Source organism: Chiloscyllium punctatum, chromosome 12 (assembly GCF_047496795.1).
Source record: "Chiloscyllium punctatum isolate Juve2018m chromosome 12, sChiPun1.3, whole genome shotgun sequence".
Classification (NCBI taxonomy): domain Eukaryota; kingdom Metazoa; phylum Chordata; class Chondrichthyes; order Orectolobiformes; family Hemiscylliidae; genus Chiloscyllium; species Chiloscyllium punctatum.
The window spans coordinates 34,954,445-34,977,287 of record NC_092750.1 but is presented as its reverse complement, the minus strand read 5'-3'; the positions used below and the strand labels follow the sequence as shown (position 1 = coordinate 34,977,287).

Genomic DNA, 22,843 nt, shown 5'->3' with positions numbered 1-22,843 from the left:
AGTTCTTTCAGGGCTTTGAACCGTAGGCACAGTTAGACCAGTAAATGCTAGAACAAGAATTACTTGTTTACAGGTTTAACATTTGATATTTTTTTATTCCGAAAATAAATTGTGGACTGCCAGGACCAAGAACAGTTGAATTGCTTTGTTACGCCTCGTGCTGTTACAGTATTCATATAAGTGCATCATCTTACATTATTGTCACCAATTTACAATTGTGGCAGCTTATTTACAGTATGAGCTCTGTTATGTATTAATTTTGTCATAACTTCCAATTGGGAGAAAGTGAGGACTGCAGATGGTGGAGATCAGAGTTGAAGAGCATGGTGCTAGAAAAGGAGGATTCTGCTTGCTTTCTCAAAACTGTTTTCTCAAGCTGCTCTGACAAATTCAACAACTTATGCACATATACCCACAAGGGCCTCTGTTCCTGCATCCTCTTGAGAATTTATTTGTTTAGTTTATATTACCTCTTTTGTTCATCCCATAAAAATGTACCACATTGCATTTCCTCTGTGTTTAAATGTCATCTGCTTTTCATCTGCCTCAGTTTGTCTTTTGAGTTCCATCATTTACTCACAAGCTGCTATTACAGCTCCAAGCTTTTTGTTATCTGTGTATTTTTAAATTGTGATTTGCACGCCTCCATCATTGGTATGTAGCAAGAGAAAATAGTGATCCTAACATTGAAGAAAGTACAAAGTTTGCACCTGATGAGACCTCAGATAGAAAATACATATCTAAGAATGATTTTTGACTGAACACTTATGAACAGTGGTGTTCTTCCCAGCCAACAGGGGACTTTTTCTCTTCTCAATACATACAAATGAACTAAACTTAGTAGAGCATGGTTAACTGTGAAGAGACCTACTGGTGATTTCAAGAGAGACATTATGATATAAAATGTAAAATATTGATAGGCTTTTATAGGAATAATAATGTCCTCTTGGTGGAGACAGGTATTTTTTTTGGGAATCTAATAGCTCAAATGTTTTCTGAAAAGAATAAAGTCACAATGTTTAATCTTTAAAATAAAAGAATTTTGCTTATATAAGATTTGAAGAATATGAATGACAGCAACTGCACTCCCTTAAATAGTCAGTGACATGAAAGAAGTAAAAGTACAATGAACAAATTACTTAGAAACTAAATGGACCCTTTTAACTTACCTTGTATGCCCAGGTGCTCAAGAAACCCAAGCCACATGCTCATCAGAAATTTGAAGATTAACCACATATTCTGAGTACTGTTTCATTGATTTTTAAAAAAGTTCTATAGAGAACTTTTACAGAAGAAATTTACAGAAGATAATGGCTAATGATTTGATTAAATGGTTTACCTGGAGTATCAAGGGAAGTCATTCACCAATTAAGAGGAAGAAGGTACTCTTGAGCCTTGGAAAGGAGAAGGTGGATATTGCTTTGTTACAGGAGACACATTTGGATGACAAGAAGCATTGGGAATTACAGCAGAATGGCTTTGACTGAGTTTATTTTTCATCATTTAATGCTAGAAATAGGGGAGTGGCTATATTGGTTAGGAAAAATCTCTCATTTAAATTGTTGAAATGTGTTCAAGACACATACGGGAGGTTTGTAATTCTTAAAGCCTTGATAAATGGGGAAGAATATGGTGTTTTAAATGTTTATTGTCCCCCAGCTCATCCTTTTAAATTCTTGGTAGATGCTTTTTTTTCTAAACTGATAAGTCTCAAGTCTCGGCACATCATTACAGGGGGAGATTTTAACTGTCTCATGGACCCCACAGTAGACAGGTTGCCTAAAGTTCCCTCTGCACAAACTAAACAGTTATTAGGTCTGTGTGGGGAATTAGGGTTGGTGGACGTCTGGAGGTGTCTCCACCCTACAGGTAGGGATTTCACGTTTTTCTCCAATCCGCATAGATGTCACACGAGGATTGATTTTCTTTCTGACCCCTGCGGTAACCCTGGATCTGGTGGCATCTTGTACGATTGGTAATACTGCCACCTCTGATCATGCTCCAGTGTACCTCATGGTTAAGGTTAAGGATGTTACAGTGGATTCAAGGTACTGGCGAATGGACCCCTTTATTCTCATGGACAGCAAGTTTGTGGAGATCTCTAGGGAATTTCGGGCATTCCTAGACATCAACATTGGCTCGGTTGATAGCTCATCTGTTCTCTGGGAAACTGCCAAAGCCTATGCCGGGGGGTTAGTTATTTCATATTCCACCAGTAGGAAGCAGCAGAAGGGTGAGCAACAACATTTCCTTGAAGTACGGTTGAAGGCAGCTGAGAAGCCTATTTTGACAGACCCTCGTTGGTCAAACAACAGAGGATTGCGGCACTGCTGTCGACACTAAATTCTGTGCTCAAGTAGACGGCAAAGAAGGAGCTGGCTTTTGCAAAGCAAAGGTTATATGAGCAGGTGACAAGCCAGGCAAATACTTAGCATACCTTTCCAGAAAGAGAAGTGCCCCACAAACCATTACAGCGATTAGGGAAGGGTCTGGGAACCTAACATGTGATTCTAAAAAGATTAATGTGGCGTTCCAGAGATTCTACAAGTTATATCGGTCTGAGAATTGTGAGGAGGGGGCAGGCCAAAATGGAATCCTGTTTTAGAGATCTGAAGCTCCTGGGTGTCACTCCCGAACAACAGTCCTTTCTCAATGCCCCATTATCAGAGCAAGAAGTGCAGGAAGCTGTGAGGCAACTTCAGAGTGGAAAGACGCCCGGTCCTGATGCATTTCCCAGTGAATCCTATAAGGAATTTATAAGTATACTGTCAGGCCCAATGCTCAATATGTTTAATGATTCATACAGTCATGATTGTCTCCCACCATCTCTGAGAGAGGCCAATATTTCACTTATCCTTAAAAAAGGGAAGGATCCGGAAGACTGTGCTTCATACAGGCCCATCTCGCTCTTAAATGTGGACTTTAAGATCCTTTCTAAGACTTTTGCGTTAAGGCTGGAGACTGTGTTACCTTCTATTATTAAAGAGGATCAGATGGGCTTCGTAAAGGGTCGCAGATCCTCTAATAACATTAGGAGGCTGCTTAACGTAATTCAAGCATGCCAGCAGCAGTCAATACAGGGATTGGTGATTTCTCCAGATGCAGAGAAGGCATTTGGTCGAGTTGAGTGGCCGTACCTTTTCTATACTCTAGACCGTTTTGGTCTTGGCAAAATTTTCATAAGATGGGTCAAGGTTCTCTACAGTGTACCTCTTGCTGCGGTCATTACCAACGGGGTACGATCAAGCAATTTTAATATTTCTAGGGGCAGCCGGCAGGGCTGTCCCCTTTCACCATTACTTTTTACGTTGGTGATTGAACCATTGGCAGAGGCCATTCGTGGGGACCCCAATATATCAGCTCCAGAAGTGGGGTCAAAATTACATAAGATCTCACTGTATGCAGATGATGTTCTAATTTTCTTGACAAATCCAGCAGTTTCAGTGCCTTGCCTGATACAATGCACTCACGCGTTTCGCGCTTTTTCAGGGTATAAGATTAATTTTGCTAAATCAGAGGCAATGCCTATGGGTAGTCTTAAGAAAGAGTTGGCTCTTGAGAGTGACTATAGATTCCCACTTAGTTGGTCACAGGGGGGTTTTATGTATTTGGGCATACTCATTACTCCAGTTCTGGATTGGCTGTTTAAAGCCAATTTTACTCAATTATTTGAAAAAATTAAACAAGATCTCCAAAAATGGGAGGCACTTCCAGTCTCGTGATTGGGTCGGATAGCGCTTATTAATATGAATATTCTCCCTCGTTTGCTATAACCTACATGGATGCTCCCCCAGATTTTCAATAAACAAACACTCAGGAGACTGAATGGTTGGTTCAGCTCCTTTATCTGGCACCGTAAACAGCCCCTCATTAAATTAGCCAAACTGCAGTTGCCTCCCAAATTGGGGGGATAGACCTTTTGGACATTAAAAATTACCAATTAAGCTTGCTTTTGGCTTACATGAGTGATTAGGTTTGTTGGGAACCTCTTTCAATATGGCTAGATATCGAAGCCTCCCAGGCAAGGTGCCCCCTTGTTTGCTGTTTTTGGACAAGGTGAGGACGCACTAACAAGGGCTTTTATATAGCCGTAATGATTGTGTTTCATGAGTCCAATATCCAGGGAGGAGGAACTGTGAAAGTATGAGTGTTTTGTTTGGCTGGGCTGAGTTATTACTATTTATTTGTTTGCTGTTAGGTATTTATTTAGTTAAATAGCTAGTTTAGGTATCTTTAAATTTTATATTTCTCTATATATGTTAATACATTCGTACAGGAGGGTGAGTTGGGCAATTCTTTTATTATTTGGGTTTAGTTTTGTAGTATTTTTGTACTGTTTTGAATTGCATTGTTTTGTATTTGTAATATTTAACATCTTTTTTTCTTAATAAAAATATATTATATAAACAAAAGTGAAAACATGCTAACAAAGCTCTTTTTGAAGATACAGGTCTTTGTGATCGCAGGTTTTACAATGAGGAATACAGAATGCAAAGGCAAAGTTAAAATATTCTTTAGATAGCATTTGTAATGGTGGTTCCAGTTTTGGATGTCTGCGTTTGGGAGAGGATTGAGGAAGCATCGAGATTTACCAAGATTGCACCAAGCAGGGGAGATTCTTGAAATGAAGAAAATGTCTGGGCTTTTACAAAAGGCCAAGAGAAAATCATTGAATAGAGATAACTGTGTCTTTGGTGGATAATGTGGTAACTGGTAATTTAAGCGTGTAGAGGTAAGATTATCACAAAAGACTGAAGGGAAAGATTTGGAGATTTATTTTTCAACAGTGGGTTGCTAGGATATGAGCAAGCGCCATTTCAACACGTATTTACTTTGACCAAATACTTTTGGTTTGTACATAAATCATCACCTGTGGGGCTTTTCAGTCGGCATATATCATCCTGCAGGTATAATAGAAGACAAAGTCTTGCTATTATTCCTTAGCAGTACCAGATTTATGGGCCAGAAGATATTTTGATGGTGGTGGAATCATACAGCACAAAAACAGACCCTTCAGTCCAACTCGTCCAGCCTGACCAGGTTTCCTCAACTGAACTAGTCTCATTTACCTGCATGTGGTCTATATCCCTCTCAACCTTTTTCCTGTTTATGTACTTTCCAAATGTCTTTTAAATGTTGTAATTGTGTTAACCTCTATCACTTCCTTTGGCAACATCTTCCATATATGCACCACCTGCTGTATGCCCCTCAGCTCCCTTTTAAATCTTTCGCCTCTCACCTTAAACCTGTGCCCTCTGATTTCCTTGGGGAGAAGACCTTGGCTATTCACCTTATCTATACCCCTCGTGGAAAGCCACCCCTCAGTGCTCCAGGGGAAAAAGTCCCAATCTATCCAGCCTTTCCTTTGTAATTCAAACCCTCCAGTCTTCATAACATCCTTGTAAATTTCTTTTCCACCCTTTTTATTTTATCCTTCCTTTCGCAGGGCGACTAGAATTGTACACGGTATTCCAATTGTATCCTTACCAATATCTTGTACAGCCGTTACATGACGTCCCATCTCCTATACTCAATGAAGGCAAACCCTGTCCACCTGTGATGCCGCTTTCAAGGAACTATGCATCTGGACCCCTACATCTCTCGGTTCAACAACATTCCACAGAGCCCTACCTATTAACTATGTATGTCCTGATCTGGTTCATCTTACTAAAATGCAATATCTAAATTAAACTCCATCTGCCATTCCTATCTTACAGGCCCAGTTGTTCAAGATCCTCTTGAACTGTTAGATAACCTCCTTCACTATTTACCAAATCATCAATTTTGGTATCATTTGCAAACTTGCTAACCATGCCTCGTATATCATCATCCAAATTATTTCTATAAATGACTATTAGCAGTGAACCCAGTACTGACCCTTGTGGTGTGCCGCTGGTCACAGGCCTCCAGTCTGAACAAGAACCCTCTGACACCACCCTCTAGCTACTTTTTCACTGTAGTCAATATTTTTTCTCAGCAATTAAGTAAATCAGAAATGGAAAATTCGTACATTGGTTCTGCTCAGTATTTTCATGCAGGCTAGCTTCTGATGGTAGAGAAATTGTTTCTAAATCGCAGGCTTTTTGTTTCACTTCTTGGGTTTAGGAAACCCCAAATTATGGGCCTGAGTTGACCAAATAGTAATTACTCCCATGTCCACCCATTTTTCGGAGTTATTACTTTTGGGGAACCTGAGTTTCTGTATATTTTTTTTGGTTAAGAGTTTTGTAAAATTGGGATGGACATAAGTGGATTCCACTCATGACTAAATATTGCCCTCTTGAACCTATAATATGTAATTTTTGGGGAATGAGGCAAAATATTAATGAGAGACTTTTATTCTTTCAACGCATACTGAAGTAAAGAGCTTTTACAAAGGAAAATTCAGACAGCTGATGAGCATTGTGACTGGCCTTAAAATAAGCTACATACTGGTTTAATTTCATTCCTGCTCCTATGATGAACGCAATTCAATTAATGTGCAAGTTAAAGATTGCCAATGCAAATAAGATGGATAAAGGAGATTTAATGCCTCTGAGATGTAGAGTAGAATGTGGTATAACACAATATTATAGTCATTCAACATAGTTTGTTTAGATTACTTTTGACATCTGTCCTGTACAGAACCAGATTTCAAATTAGTCTCCTGTCTGGTCTGTGAAAATGTTTTCAGTCATTAACTATGTAAGGTATTAATTTTACTGATTTAGTTTTATGATTTATTTTTCAAGAGCCCTGTACCATGTGTTATGTTAAAAAAAAAGTAATTGTTGCAAAGTGTTTTTTGAAAAGTAATCTCTGGATTTTTGATAAATTTCGAATAATTAGTAACTCATTTGAAAGTATGTTTGTCCCAGAATAAGGCTGGATGCTTTGTAGAAAAATAGCTATTTGAAAACATTATCCCATGATTCAATAATCATTGTGATTCTCATTATCTTTGAAGTTAAACTGATTTGTTGTTTTTAGCTATTTCAGAAATCTGTTTTCTTCTCTATCATTTGAAACACATTTAAATACTATCCGTTAAATCATTAGTTGTGTCTGCGGCATTTTTATATTTTTACTTATTTCAGATGTCAAATTCAGGTTGTAAAGTAATAACTTTCAGAATGCCAGCATACGTTTCTAATTTGATGGTAAGAAAATTCGAGCTATAGCCAAGCTGCCATTCAGTTTCTCGGAATTTTCATGATTTCCAGAGAAGAAAAATGTTTGGCCATTGAGACTGTTATCCATATTGTTTTTGAGACAAGGGATGGGATGGGGAAGGACAGGTTGTTATTAGTACATTCCAGAGAACTTTGCAGCTGTAAAATTGGTTCAGTTTTCTATCAGGGGTGCCATCAGGGAGTTCAGCTAAAAGTAGTAACAACTTGCATTTAATTAGCACCTTTCAAATAGTAAAGCTTCTGATTATAAAGTTGTAAGGAGAATCAAAACATACATTGCAGTTGTCGTGGCTGCCACACGAAGCTGAGGTATTTTGTCAAGGTCATCATTTCAATGGGCATTTTGGCAAACCAATTGTCAATACTGAGAGCCTGGGAAAGGTAAAGTGGAGAGGTAGGAACAGAGTTGTTTCCAGGATGGTTAGTTTCTAGCAAGTTTAAGTCTGGAAATTAAAGAAAGGCAAAGGGACTGTGCTTTGAGTTGGTAAGCTTAAATTTGACAATACGCTTTTGTGAAGTAGGCACACTTCAGAGGACAAGTATATGCTGTTTATTACTGTGATACTATGGGCAGCAGTAGGAGATAGGTTGATATTGCTTTGTAGATAGATTTTTGTTTTGTTTCTTTCCCTGACAGCTTACATTTCACATCATCTGCGCTACAAGGTTTTTCCTTAACCTTCCAGAAAGTGGAAGATTACCATATTCTGAATACAAAAGTGATCATAGTATTGTCACCATTGTGCCACTCTGATTTCACCAGAGCTTAACCATAAATTAATTTGATTTTGCAGGTGATAGGCCACTTGAGATAAGTATTCATAAGAACTGGATATTGCTTAACTTGTCAGATACAGATGTGAAATTTGTAGCAATTGTTGACAGTAGTTGAATTCTGATTTGCATGAGGTGGGATAATGGTTGAAAACATTGAACTGACCAAAAATCTTACCTGCAGAAGAAGAGCTAAAAAAGTGAACTGTACAAGTTGGAAATTGTAAATTAAGGTTGGAGCAGAAGAGCGCTGACGCTACTGAGAATGAGAACTTAAATAAGGCAGAATGCAGGAAGAAAAGGAATGACATAAATTCAGAAGTGAAGAGAATTGATCTTGAATTGATTTGAATTGTCAGGATGTGCTTGTTGTTGATTGGTGAGGCTGGAACATTTGACTCCAAATTTTGTAAGATTTAATTTCAAATGTTCTATTTATACATATATATTTTTAATTTTATTCAGTTATTTGAATGCTTTGTAATGGGGTAAAATAAAAACATTTAGTTAATTGACTACTGTTAGTCATCAGAGAAGTTTTGTATTTTCTAATTGATTGAATGGATAAGCTGTTTGGTAAGCTTATGATTAATACCTGAAGCTTCCAAGTAAAAGTCTAAGAAACTGAAATAATTTGTTTGGTTTACACTCAGATAGTTGTTGAATTTTTGACCCAGATATTCCCTCAAGAGAATTCGACCATTTTATAAAGTAATGATCCACCCAAGTTAAAGAGGTGTGTAGCCATCTTAAAATGTCAAGTCTTTTTATGTACGATTATGCTTTTTTTCTTCGACATTTTGGTGTCTTAATAGCTGTAGAATAGGTTTGGAGGACTGGCATGGTTATTTGCTTTATATAGGAGCTGGGTGAGATTTGGTTACTTTTGCGTTCTGATATGGATACTTAATATGATTAGACCATCATTTGATTCTATTATTTGCCAGTTAGTGTGCTTTTTAGTCTTTTCATTGGAGGGTTAATATTAACAGCATAGTACAGTGTTGCAGTTTCTAGGAATTAAACTTGCTTTATCGTTCAGTTAATAAAATGTTACGTTGAAAAATTGAAGTTTCATGTGTAAGCTAGAAACTATTGATGGATGTAAAAGTTACATTTTCTTTCTACTGGTGGCTGGTCAAAGATGTTCTAAGTTCATCAGTTTTGGTCTCCTTAGTTTCCAAGTTGCTTTTGTTTTGCTTGCAACAATAACCTTCCACCTGTGCACACATTAATCTCCTTGCATCCATTATTGTCAGAATATGCAGTAAAGGAAACCTTAGAGCTTAGGTGGCATTACTTTACAGCATTGACTGTGCAAGGAACAAACCATAAATCAAAAGTTCATTAGGACAAATAGCATTAATATTTCACATTTTGTTTAGCCTGAACACTCAAAGCATTTGAAAAAGGTACGGTTGGTTCTGCTATAGCAAGTGTTTCTTTAACATGAATTAGCTACAAAGCGATTGAAGAACTTAGACCATTATTTGTAGAACATGAACTTTCCTTACCTGGACTGCACAATTTTCTTATAACACAGGGTGGCACAGGAACGGAACTATCAAGTTGTATCAGAACCAACTGCATATTGCAAAGCAAGATGTTAAATGTAGCTTTTATTAATTAAGGAGGTCCGTGTATCTTCATTCTCAAATTCAAATTACAATCTCTTTTTTAAGTAATGCGAAAAATTCATTTGAAGGTATCTTGAGCAGTTCATCGTACTGTGTATATTTTTTCTTTCGTAAATGTGAAAATCTGAGAGGGGGTATTAGTGCAGTGTCACCACTGATGGCATTGTTGTGTTGCGCCAATAGTAACAAAATAGATAATTAATAGTGACAACTTCTCAGTTCCAGTCTGTTCTAGCACTATCAGTAGAAGTTTGGACACTCATGACTTATGCAGTAATTATGCACTGTGCAGTCACTCTTCAAATTGTAGAAAGATCACAAGCCTAGACAGACTTTTTATATCAGTCTGAGTAAAAATATCAGCATCAGTAAGTAATTTCTGAATTAAAACAATTGAGGCTGCAGTTCATGAACATTTTTTAAAAGAACCAAAAACTGAGACTCTTCACTTAGCAGGATTGAGTCGCACATAAGTCATAGGAGCATGCAGGCTAGGTGCAGGATTAGGCCACTCAACCTGTTGAGTCTGCTCTGCCATTCAGTATGATCATGGCTGATCTGATTACTCCATATTCCCACTTACTCTTGATAACCTTTTACTCCTTTGCTTCTCAAATATCTGTTTAAATCAGGCTTAAAACTATTCAAAGTCTGTTTCCAACATCCTTTGAGGAAGAGCGTTGAAAAGGTACTGACTTTGTAAGGGAAAAAACATTCTCCTTATCTCTGTCTTAAATAGATTCCCTATTTTTATACAATAATACCTGGTTTTAAATTCTACTGCAAGCGGAAACTTCATTTCTAGATCCAGCCTTTTCAGATCCTACAGGACCTTGTGTTTCAATCAACTTGTTTCTTACTCTTCTAAGCTCTGGGCGATTCCAGCCTAGCCTGTTTAGCTTTTCCTCATAAAACTGTTGGCCTGTCCCAGGTATTAGTCTAATAAATCTTCTTTGAACTGCTTCTGGCAAATTTACGTTCTTTCTTAAATGAGGAGATCAATAATATACACAGTACTCCAGATGTGGTGTCAGCATTGCTTTGCATAGCTGAAGCAGAAACTCCCTCCTTGTGTATTCAAATTCCATCACAATAAAGAAAATTCTGTAAGCTTCCCTTTGTACTTGCTGTACCTAAATGCTAATCTTTTGTGATTTAGGCCTTAGGGTGCCCAGATCCATCTGCATCTTGAAACTCTACAATCTTCACCATTTAGATTGTGTGTTGCTTTATATTAGTTTACATTTCTCAACATCAATGCTCCATGTTCCTAGACCTTTGTTCCCTCACTTAATCTATATGTTTTCTGTAGTCTTTTCTCATCTTACTCTCCCACTCCTCCTCCTCTTGTCATCAGCAAATTTAGCAACATATCATCAGGCCTTGTATTCAAGTCATTTACATAAATTGTAATAGGCTACTCCCTTTCAATCACAGTATGTCTCAACTCCTTAAAGACTTTCAATAATTTATCCACTGTCACAAAATAATACTGGCTCAGTCTAATTACCTGAACTCACTGGCCTGGAGTTTCCTGCTTTCTGTCTACTTTTTTTGGAATAAATGAGTTACATTTACTGATTCCCAGTCCAATGAACTTTGCCAGAATCTGGAGAATTTTGGAACATTAAAGTCAACTTGCTCACTAGCCACTTCTTTCACAATCCTATGGTGAAGTCCATCAGGTCTTGGGAACTTGTCAGTCTCAACTCTGACAATTCCCTCAAAATCATTTTCTTGAGGTTATCCTTCGTGTCTGCTTCTTGATTTATAGCTTTTTTCAGATATTATCTGGTCAAATACTGATGGAAAATATCTGTTTAATTTATCTGCTGTCTTTATTTTTCATTATTACTGACCTGAATCACTTCTGTAACACCAACACGTGCTTTAATTCTTTTTAAAAATATCTATAGCAGTTCTTACCATCTGTTTTCTCATGTTCTGATGTGTTTTCTCTTATTAATTTTTGTTTCAGTCACTCTTTGCTGTTTTTTATGGACTGTCCAATCTTTTGGTTTTCCATTCTTCTCTGTGTAATTACGAGGAACCTTAATTATCTGGCATTCTATTATCCAAATATCGGATTATCCGGCAAGCTTGCGATGCCCCGTTGCTCGGCTAAACTGTGTTGTCCGGCATTCGATTATCCGGAATTCAATTAACCGAATGAAATGCTCCCCACCCATGTCATTCAGGTAATCGAGGTTCCTCTGTATATGTGTTTTCTTGAAATGAAAGATTTAGTAAGCCATAGATGTTGGGTTCTCCAACATTCTCCAATGTTTCTTTCTTGTTGGAATATGTGGAATCTGAAATACCCCTTAAACATCTGCCGCTGCATCTCTATTGAACTATCTCTTAACCTAATTTGCCAGCTCACTCTGACTAGCCCTGTGTAATTCATTATTTATTTCACTTTTGCCATAACAATAATTCAAGACTGGAGAATCCGTCCATGAGTGACTTTTCTAGCACTACTGCAGGTACAGAATGAAAGAAGTTCAGCTGAAGTTGCAGGGGAAGCATCTCTAATTCCAAATATATGTGCAATTCTTATAAGTATGAGGGCACCATGTAGACATCTCAACTCCATTTGGAGTAGCTCAGAAGTCACGTGACACCATGTTATAGTCCAGCAGGTATATTTTAAATCACAAGCTTTCCGGGTGCTGCCCCTTTGTTAGGTGAAGTTTTGAAGGGGTAGTGCTCTGAAAGCTTGTGATTTTAAATAAACCTGCTGGGCTACAACCTGATGTCACGTGACTTCTGACCTTGTCCACTCCAATCCAACACCAGCACCTCCACATCAATTTGGAGTAAGAAGAGCTTTTTGCTTCTGCTTGAATGTGCAGCTGGATGAGCTGAAATTTTGCAACTGTCTTTGGCATGTGTTACCTCAAGCATTTTTGGATGACCAGGCCAAATTTCAAAGAGTAAGGAAGGACAGTCCTTGAGAGCTCAGTGGATGGTAACTTTGTCAGAAACGAAGGACACTTGACACCCTAATCAAGTTTATTTTCTCTTTAACTAAGTATCTTGCTACTGTAAATCTGGCATTGACAGACTAAAGTTGACCAGTCCTAGTGAAAGTTCAGGGAGTAACAGAGCTTGCCAAGAAACAAGCTTGCCTCAGGGATCATTCCCCATCTGTGCTGCCTCTTTAAACATCCAGGGTCTCTGGAGGCTCAAAACCAACTGCTTGATTACATTTTTTTGAGAACAAAAATTTTTGTGGTTGAGTTGTAGAAGCTGTGGCCTATAGTAGAACCTTGTTAGAATAAACTCTGTTATTGCAAAGCTTGTTTCCCCTGCCCTCTTACCCACCTCCCCCGCACCAGTGGTTCAGTTTTACAGTCAAGAGAGCTTTGGTTAAATTAATCTATGTTTAAAACTGATGTTTTCCTGAGCCCCACACTTTTATAATGATGATATTCAGTTCTTTCTTAATGCTGTGTTTTGCGGATAGCTGTTATTGTATTCTAATTTGGCAATTGTTGGCTCAGGCTTTTGACTCAATTGTTGCAGACAGTCACTCTGAAAGGATCCTATTTTGACTGGGACGAGAATAAATTGTACATCAAAGGTTATGAAATGAAATCTAACCAGGAATATATTTCAACTACTTTCAGGAAGGTAGACTGATATCTTCTGAAAATATATGAACTGCAAATTCAATTAAAAATAATAATTATACAAATTTTATTTTATGACCTAATAACAGCATTTAATGTTCACATCACTGGAAACAGTGTTTTGTTATGTAGTTACCATGGTGTTATACATTATAGAAACTTCTATACTGAAATTATACAAGATTTAAAGATGCATCAAATATCTATTACACTGTAAGCTCATCAGTCTGGAATGCTTGGAGCCAAGTGACTTCAGAATTTTCTGGATTATAAGATGATGTTGGAGTGCCTACTTTCCCAAAACACAGAGGGATGATAAAACTTGTTTTGCTGATCCAAATACTGTGTCCTGTTTGTGTTCCCAGAATATTGTATTAACATACCAAGATGTTAAGGATCTCAAAACTTCCAGACAACAAGTGATTCCGAACTATAGACTTCCAGACTGGATGTGTTCACAGTGTTAAAGCATTCATAAATATTATTATCAATGATTTTTGTATTACAGCAGATAAAATAAAGATATTTCATCACGTATTGTGATTGAAAATTTGAATTGTAAATATGTTTAACCTTTAATTGTCAGATTTACTTTTGGCACTTACAGGAAAGAATTATTGAACGTCTTAAGGAACAACGTGAAAGAGATGATCGGGAAAGGCTGGAAGAGGTTGAGTCATATAAAAAAGAAAATAAAGATCTTAAAGAGAAGATTAACAATTTACAAGCAGAGTTAGCAGAAAAAGAGGTTAGTCAGTAATCTGTCATACTATTTGCATTTAAAATTTTATCACAATTACCCTTTTACAGCAGTCTAGATTTTGTGACAGTAATTAAACTATTAGTCTTCAGCATCTCTTGTGAAACTGACCATGACTTCTGGTATCTTACACGCCCAATTAAAAGTGGAAAACCTGAAGTTACTGTTATTGTTTTCCCCATTCTAACCTAGAAGTGTCATTGAAGTCCCTGCAGTTGATATGAATTTCCACTTTTAGTGGTATTAGTCTCAGTGTAAAAACTCTTGAAAAACTTAATTTGCATAGAAAAGTTGGAAAAACTCATCATTTCACACAGCAACTGCGGAGAGAAACAGACCTAATGGTTCAGGTTGGTGACCTTTCATCAGAGCTGCAGAGGAACAGAAATGAGAGTTTCAAGCCACTGGAAGGAGAAGGCAGAATGAGCAGACAAGAAGCTCTTTGGAAAGGTGGAGACCTCAGGAAATTAAAGAATACAAGGTTTTGTGCAGTAGACAAAAAGAGTGGTCATGAAAACAAAGGCGGGGTCTGAGGCATGAATTACTAGATGAAAATCGCATTTTACTTTGCTTTTGAAAAAAATAGCCTTGTTGATGGGTTGAAACTGGGTTTTTGGTAGCACACAGTTGTAATTGCTACTGAGCAATCTCTTGAGCATTGAAAAAATAATTTTATATTTTAAGAGTGACAAATTTCTTAATCCCATCCTGAAACTAAATCTATAGAATTCTCATAGGACTAAATGATAACTGCATAGAGATATTTCCGATAACCAGGGAAACAGTCTAAGGATATGAGGTTGGCTATTTATGACTGAAATGAGGAGAAGTTTCTTCCCTCAGGGAGTGATGAGTCCGTGGAATTCTCTGTCACAGAAAGAAAAGGTTGAGGTCAAAACGTTTGACCATTATTAATAAGAAATTAGATATAGTTCTTAGAGTGAAAGGGATAAAAGGGTGTGTGAGAAATTGGGAACAGGGTACTGTGTTGGACGTTAAATGGTGAAGTACGTACAAAGAGCCATACGGCCTACTGCTCCTATTCTCTCTGTTTCTAAAACTTCCATAGATTTTTGAAATAATGTTTTTTTCTTTGAAGTTGATATTTCAGCTTCTACCTTAACCTATTTCTATATGCCTAGTAAGATTATAAATGGTAAAAAGAGAACCTGCTCATTTTTACCTAGTTCAGTTAGTGAGAATCTTTTAATGAGATTGGCTGTGTAGTCTACTTGATGGTGCCACTGATACTAGATGTCTGATTCCCTGGACCTGACATCAGAATGATCAACTTGGTCAATTGCAGTCCTATCTACCCACTCTTAATCACCAGTAAAGTTATGGAAGGTACCATTGACAGTGTTACTGAGCAGCAATTACTCAACAATAATATTCACTGACACTCAGTTTGGGTTTTGCCAGGATAGCTCAGTTCCTGCTCTCGTTACAGTCTTGATCCAAATGTGGACAGAAGATCTGAACTGATGTGAGAAAGTAAGGATAACTACATTGACATCAAAGCAGCTTTTGACATAATGTGGCATCAAGGAGCAAAGCAATGCTGCAATCAAAGGGAATCAAGGGCAAGTCTCTCCACTAGTTGGAGCCATACTTAGCATAACGCAAGATTTTTGCACTTGTTGGGAGTGTTTCACCTCTTCCACAGGACATCACTCCAGGAGTTCCACAGGGTGGTGTTCCAGTCCCAGCCATCTTCAGTTGCTACATCAATGATCCTTTCTCCATCATAAGCTCAGGGAATGGGAGTTTATGGGTGGCATGGTGGCTGAGTGGTTAGCACTGCTGCCTCACAGCACCAGGGACCTGGGTTCAATTCCCACCTTGGTAGACTGTCTACATGGACTTTGCACATTCTCCTGTGTCTGTGTGGGTTTCCTCCAGGTGCCCTGGTTTCTTTCCACAAGCCAAAGGTGTGCAGGTCAGGTGAATTGGTCATGTTAAACTGCTCATAGTGTTGGGTGCATTAGTCAGAGGGAAATATAGGGTGGGGGATTGGGTCTGGGTGGCTTACTCTTCGGAGGGTTGGTGTGGACTTGTTGGACCAAATTGCTTGTTTTCATAGTGTAGGGAATCTAATCTAATCTAATCTAATCAGAGAGGGGAATGTTCGCTGATTTCAGTGTTCAATACCATTCATGATTCCTCAAGATACTGAAGTAGTCCATGTACAAATCTGCAGGATCTGGACAACATTCAGGCTTGAGCTGATAAGTGCCAAGTAACATTTGTGCAAGATATTGGCCATCTCCAACAAAAGAGAATCCAACTATCATCCACTGACATTCAGTGGCATTAGAATTGTGGAATTCTCCACTATCGGCATCCTGGGTGAATATGATTGACCAGAAGCTGAACTGGATTATCCGTATAGATACAGTGGATACTGTCATGACTTGGATTCAGAATTTCAAAGTACTGTGGACATTTTTAACTTTTGCTTTGAGAAGGCTGATGCAGCCAATAATGGCTGTGTATCATAATGGCTGATGTCTGGAGGGAGCCCCGCATGGATTGTTGTATCTGAAGATGTGAAGGGAACTTCAAACAACAACCTTTTAAAGGGAAAAGGCAAGTCAAACAGACTGAACGGTGATCTCCTGTGATGACAAAAGTAATGAGGGCTGATGATCCCCTGTTCAACAGCAAGCTACCTCTGCAGATTATGTCACAAACTGAAGATCGATTTTGTATTTGTTCCTTTTGAAAAATACACAAGGGCAGGGATTATTAAGTCAGCTTCAGCTCTCCTGGAGCATGCCAATGGGACTGAGTGGGCTAAGGTAAACTTGTTCTAGTCTGGGTTTGAGTATTAGCATGCTTTGAAGGCCACAGTTGAAGAGTTATCCCTTAGTCACCTTTGTTGCAGGTAAAGACATTCTCTCACTCTGGTTAAATCCAGCTAGCTAGAAAGCTAGTCAAAAAGAATCAAAACAGCAAAAAGACTCTCTCTCCCTGAATGCTGGAATTCAGTCATGGTTGAAAAAAATCAGAATAACCACAAAATCCCAACCAACCTGCAAAGCTAAGAATCTTGAAATATACTACCAGCTTCAACACATGTCAGTGGTAATCAATAACTTTGAACTCTAGGCTCATTAAGTTGACTCCTTTTAAAATGTGAGTTCATTTTTATTTTGAATTAATCTGATTGTGACCATTCAAGGAGGCAGGTAAGCAAAAAAAAGGGAGCCGGTTCATCCTGGGTGATCTGTCTGGAAGCTATAACAAACTGGGAAATAATAATGGAAGAGCAGGTCAGAGGCTTGGAATTCTGCAATGAGCAGTTGACCACCATCTGGAAGAGCATTGTTTAGGAGTGCAGTGGAATACTGTTCACTTGCCTGGATGAATGCAACTCTAGCAACACTCAAGACTCTCACTATCCACAACAAAGCACTTGATTGACGCTCCATCTAGCACCTTCACCATTCACTCCCTCCTGCAGCAACAAAAAATGTGCCAACTACAAGATGGACTGCAACAATTCTGCAAGGCCCATTAGAGAGCACCTTCCAAACCTACAACATTACGACCTAGGATTTGGGAGCACAGCTATCCTTACGTTCTCCTCCAAGTTGCATATCACAACTTTCTGACTTGAAACAACATAAAAACAACATGAGTGGTGAAATCCAGGGCACGGAGCCTAGTGAATTTTTTTGAGCAGTTTTCAGTGAGGTCCACATTTCTTGGTCATTGAATGCAAATGTATAGGCTTATAGGTAGATTCATTAACAAAATCTCAATGTCAAGGAAAATGTTGACGTTTACCTTATGCTATATGAATTTCTGCATTTGAACAATATTCTAACTAGCCAAATATTGAAGCTCTGGGTAATTTAGTTGCAAACTCTTTCATCTGATTGGGCTTCCCAAGATACTTTACAGTGGTTAGTGTTTTTATTACACTTAGTTGAAAATTACACTGAAAGGCATAGAAACTCCGAATCAGGGCCACAACGTTGTAACCTTCACTTGCATATTACTTCTTGAACTGCAGTTTGACATTTGGGAATAGTAACCTTACCCTAAAGAGTTGGGCCAAAATTGTTTATTACTATAGATTTTAAAGGAATAGATTTAAAAACCTATAAAGAATTGAATGCCATCAAATAACACACTTGAAAGTTATTTTTAGATTGTCATTTCCACAAAGTATTTATAATTATTTGTTTTCTTTCAGTCTAGTTTGATTGACTTGAAGGAACATGCATCCTCTTTGGCTTCAACAGGCTTAAAGAAAGATTCCAAGTTAAAAACTCTAGAAATAGCCATAGAGCAAAAAAAAGAAGAATGTAGTAAGTTGGAAGCACAATTGAAGAAGGTAGGTATAATGTTTGGGAGAAACTAACTTTCTTGGTTAATGGTTGAATGGCTTCATGCTAATCTTGAATCACTTAAGAATTCCTGCCAAAAAAATTAAGACTTAGACATTGAATCAGTATGCCTCAGATGTCTTAAAGGCCTTGAATTTCTTTTACTCCAATTTTATCACATTAACCAAATATTTAGATTGCCCTTGCTTTTAAGGTAGCAGTAACTGTCTGTATATTGACTTGTACTTTTTTTGACTGATTAAAGTGAAATATGCACTTCACTTTCTAAAGTACCTTTCTTTCACTCTGGCTTCCTTGTAATTTTCTCACTGTTTTATTCAGATGAACTCTTCCTTGGGTTTCTCATGTTCCTTTTGCTGGTGGGGAGGGGGCTTTTCCCCTTATTTCTTTATGTAATTCATGAGATTAGAGTTGTTTATCCTTTTTATGATGAATTATGCAAGTTATTCTTTGGTATTTTGCTTTTGGCTACATGTATTAAGAATGTCTAAACTTATAGCAATCAAAAAGTAATTTTGATAGTTAATGTATAGCAACCTTGTTAGCTTGATTTTTGCAGGCAAAAACTCCAATTCTCTTATGACCATTACGTGCTGCATGTGTAAGTCCTACATTAGTGATGATTCAAGGAATAGGATTTCTGAAATTCATTTAGACGTGGACCTTTTATCTTGCAGATTATTTTTCAGGAAAAATAATTTATCGAATATGATTGCAATTTTTTTGTAACTTGGGACTAAACCTAATGAATGTGGTTTTATTGCAAGGTTTCAATTATACTTTTGGAAATTCTCCAATAATTTTTAAATAAAAGAAGGATTACTACAGACATTGATGAATATTCAAAGTGGCTCAAACTGAAAGGAATCCTTGAAATTAAGAAGTTTGGAAAAACCTCAGATTTTTCTCCAATTGACACATTAATTGCACGATTTCTCTTGCAGTGTGCTTGAATATAATGTATCTGATGTTTTCAGTGTGCTTACCACAATTATATTGGATCATCTAAGATGCAAATCAGACTAATTGTTGTAATAGCTATTACAACCTCAAAGATGCAACACCGAGTTGGTCAGATGATTCATTTTCTAGAAAACAACTTAACTAGGGTTGTTTACATTGGTAGTTTATTATGTGCTTTTCCCAGTCCCATTGATTTAATCAGTATAATTTTTTTTAATGGAATGGCACTTAATCATATAAAGCATTGATTTGTGAAGTTGAACTCTGGTCATTAGCTGATACTCAGATGCCTTAAATAACTTTAATTCTCATTTTTGTTTTGTCATGATATAATAGAATTATTCTGTGCACTGCTAAAAATTTCCGGTTATCAATGTTGTTAGCAAAAGTTGCATTCTCTGAAATCAAACTTGCACATTCCTGCAATTTCTGTAGCAGAGCATTAATTGAAGAGAGCACTTTGCCTTCTTTTGTTGCTCATTGAAAGAGGAACTTTCAGACTATATAACTTTATTTTAAATAAACATTACAAAGAGCCACAATGCATCACAATTTCTTGCTTGATGGAATCCAAACTAACTATTATCAAAACAGGCAGAATACAAAGAGAGTTTGTAAAGGAACAACTGAAACGTGAATTTTCACGTAAACATTTGGCAAACGCTTATTACCCAATATAGACACCTAACAAAAACAAGCAGACTATTTTCAATCTGCTCTGGAAGAAGCATTAGAAAGTTGAATGCCAGTTACCTATAGTATTTGAATCAATGCTTCTGATTTCGGGGAAGTGATATTTATCTTAAAAATGTAAAATAATGTGATGTTAAGCATTCCATTGGCTGTGATGTTTGCTGGCTCCTTTTGTGATGTAACTTAGTTTATTTTGGCTGAAAGTCATATAGACAGAATCCAAATGTCTGCTGTTTGATGTTTTATTATTGTTGGTTTTCTGCTCAGTTATGAACATTTTTAAAGAAAACCCCTATTCATTAGCAAATGGATTCTATGGTAATGTATGTTAATTAAAACACTGTTGAACTTGGTCAATGAGAGAAATCTGCATCAATAATTAAAACACAGGCATACATTAACCTGGATGAGAAACTTTAAATAACTTGTTGGTTATTTGCTTTGTGCTGAAAACGTCAGATTTCAGAAAATGCTTTTGCACCTATCAAAATGGTTTTTGTATTAACTTGTGATTAAGTATCATTTACTCCACATGATTTATTTTAAGAATATACAGGGTCCTACTTATTTTTAAAAATCACTTTAATAGAGTTGTCACCACATGGCAATCATTCTTCTCTATAGGTCACCTCTGCCCCACCGTAAGAAAATAAAGGAATAGGTTAGAAAATGCCTGAACAATTTTTGCAATCATTAGTTTGACTGTCATTGTTATAGGTTTTCACCCTTTTTAAAAATAAGACTAAAATTTAAAGTTCTTTCTGCCTGGCATTCCATAATTGTGTTGCATTAAGTTCAAATGATGCTACCCATGTTTTCAGAAAAAAAAACTGATTTTATTTATGCAACAAAGCTTGAATGTTCTTGCTTATAATTTTTACTCTTGCAATTCTTAACAGTTTCTGAAAACTATAACATTTGTTTCAAAAACAGCAAGCATTACAAATAAATGATTAACATGAGCATACAGTTTTTCCAGTTATTGGAGACTGAATCATGTGTACTGCTGTTTATGTTGTACACATTTGGTTATATTTAAAACCATAAATAGCTTTATATATAGTTAAAGCTATAAAACATTTGATAATGCATGTTTTAATGATGTGTATGCCATAACCAAAGTTTATTGCTGAAAATAATTACAATAATTTGCTGGAAAGTTACTCAGTATTTGAATCTTTGCCCACACTCCTACCCTTCAACCCTCCCATTCCCCAAATGCCCTCTTCTCCTGCAGTACACTTTGGGGCTGCTGTAATGTCATAGACCTCCTTATGCCAGTCCTCTAAGTGTACCGTGGTAGTACCAATACTGCAATGACCTTTATGAAAATGCATCCTACAGTTGAATTCACAGCAGTTTATTTTCTTTAAACCTCTTTCCTGGTGTAATGTCATTGGAACCAGCTGAACACTTGTAAAATTATTAGGAAAAGCAACTCTGAATCAGACAGTGAAGGAATAGCAGTGCAACATAAATTACAGTCCTGAATGTGTGTTGACAGTGCTTACTTTAAGCAACTATCTGCTTCCGAATCCCCACAGTGCTGTGAATGGCATTACAAACGTTTAGTCCATATTCACACTGGTTTGTAGCTAAAAACAATAATGTTATAATGAGTGAACTCTTTCATATAGTTCTACATGCTATAAATAATAATCAAATGTTTTTAATTAAAACTTAGTATTAAGACTGACTTTCTGAAAATGATACAACCTATATTCTTTGTGTTGTTACAAATACAAAAATATTTAACAGAAAAATAACATTCAATTGTTTTAAATCATGCAAATAATTAACATTTTCATACTCGGCAGTATAATACGCAGCTCTGCTTGTTACAGTTCTGACACAAACTGCACCCCAGGGTTCTGAAGGAATAGCTGAGGAGATTGTGGAGACATTGGCGGTAATCTCTCAGGAAGGATCCCAACAGACTGCAAAATGGTTGATGTGACACCCATGCTTACAAAGGAAGTGAGGCAGGAGACAGGAAATTATAGGCCAGTTGGCCTGACCTCGGTTGTTGAAAATATTTAAGAGTCCATTATTAAGAATGATATTGGAAGAGCGTGATAAAATAGTGTTGAGTCAGTACGGCTTCATCAAAGGGAGATTATGCCTGACAAATCTGCTAGAATTCTTTGAAGAGGTAATGAGCAAGTCAGGTGAAGGAAAGCCAGTGGCCAAATTCTATTTGGATTTCCCGAACGTCTTTGATAAGATTCCACACATCATGCGGCACAAGCTAAGAGCCCAGGTTAGGACCAAGGTACTGGTATGGATAGAGATTGGCTGACTGGCAAAAGCCAGAGAGTGGGAATAAAGGGATCTTTTTCAGGATGGCAGCTGGTGACGACTGGAGTTATGCAAGGGTCAGTGTTGGGACCATAAGTATTCACTTTATACATTAAGGATCTGGACAAAAGAACTGAGGGCATTGTTGCTATGTTTGTAGATGACACATAGGTGAGGAACAGGTAGTGTTGAGGAAGCAGGGAGGCTGCAGAAGGATTTGGACAGGCTAGAACATTGCATTCCACCTGCCACTTCTTTGTCCAATGTTAGGAAGTGTGAGGTTATGTACTTAAGTCGGAAAAATATAGACTTTTTTTTCCAGAAATCTGTCAGTTAGGAAGTCAAACGCGATGCAGTACTCATTTGTACAGTGTGTAAGAATGCAAGAGTCGAGAGTGTGGTGCTGGAAAAGCATAGCAGGTCAGGCAGCATCCGAGGAGCAGGAGAATCAATGTTTCGGGTATAAGCCCTTCCTGATAAAGGGCTTATGGCCGAAATGTTGATTTGCCTGCTGCTTGGATGATCCACATGCTGTGCTTTTCCAGCACCACAC

The 22,843-nt window shown here is 37.4% G+C and overlaps 1 protein-coding gene across 10 annotated transcripts in view; it reads left to right on the top strand.

Annotated features, from left to right (window-relative positions):
- The window catches only part of LOC140483773 (ERC protein 2), an 830,166-nt gene that overhangs the window by 419,851 nt on the left and 387,472 nt on the right, over positions 1 to 22,843 (top strand). For all 10 annotated transcript variants that reach the window (XM_072582317.1, XM_072582315.1, XM_072582316.1 and 7 more), the window contains 2 exons: positions 13,826 to 13,966; positions 18,183 to 18,323. In XM_072582317.1, the coding sequence (XP_072438418.1) occupies positions 13,826 to 13,966; positions 18,183 to 18,323 (282 nt within the window). The remainder of the gene's footprint in view (positions 1 to 13,825; positions 13,967 to 18,182; positions 18,324 to 22,843) is intronic.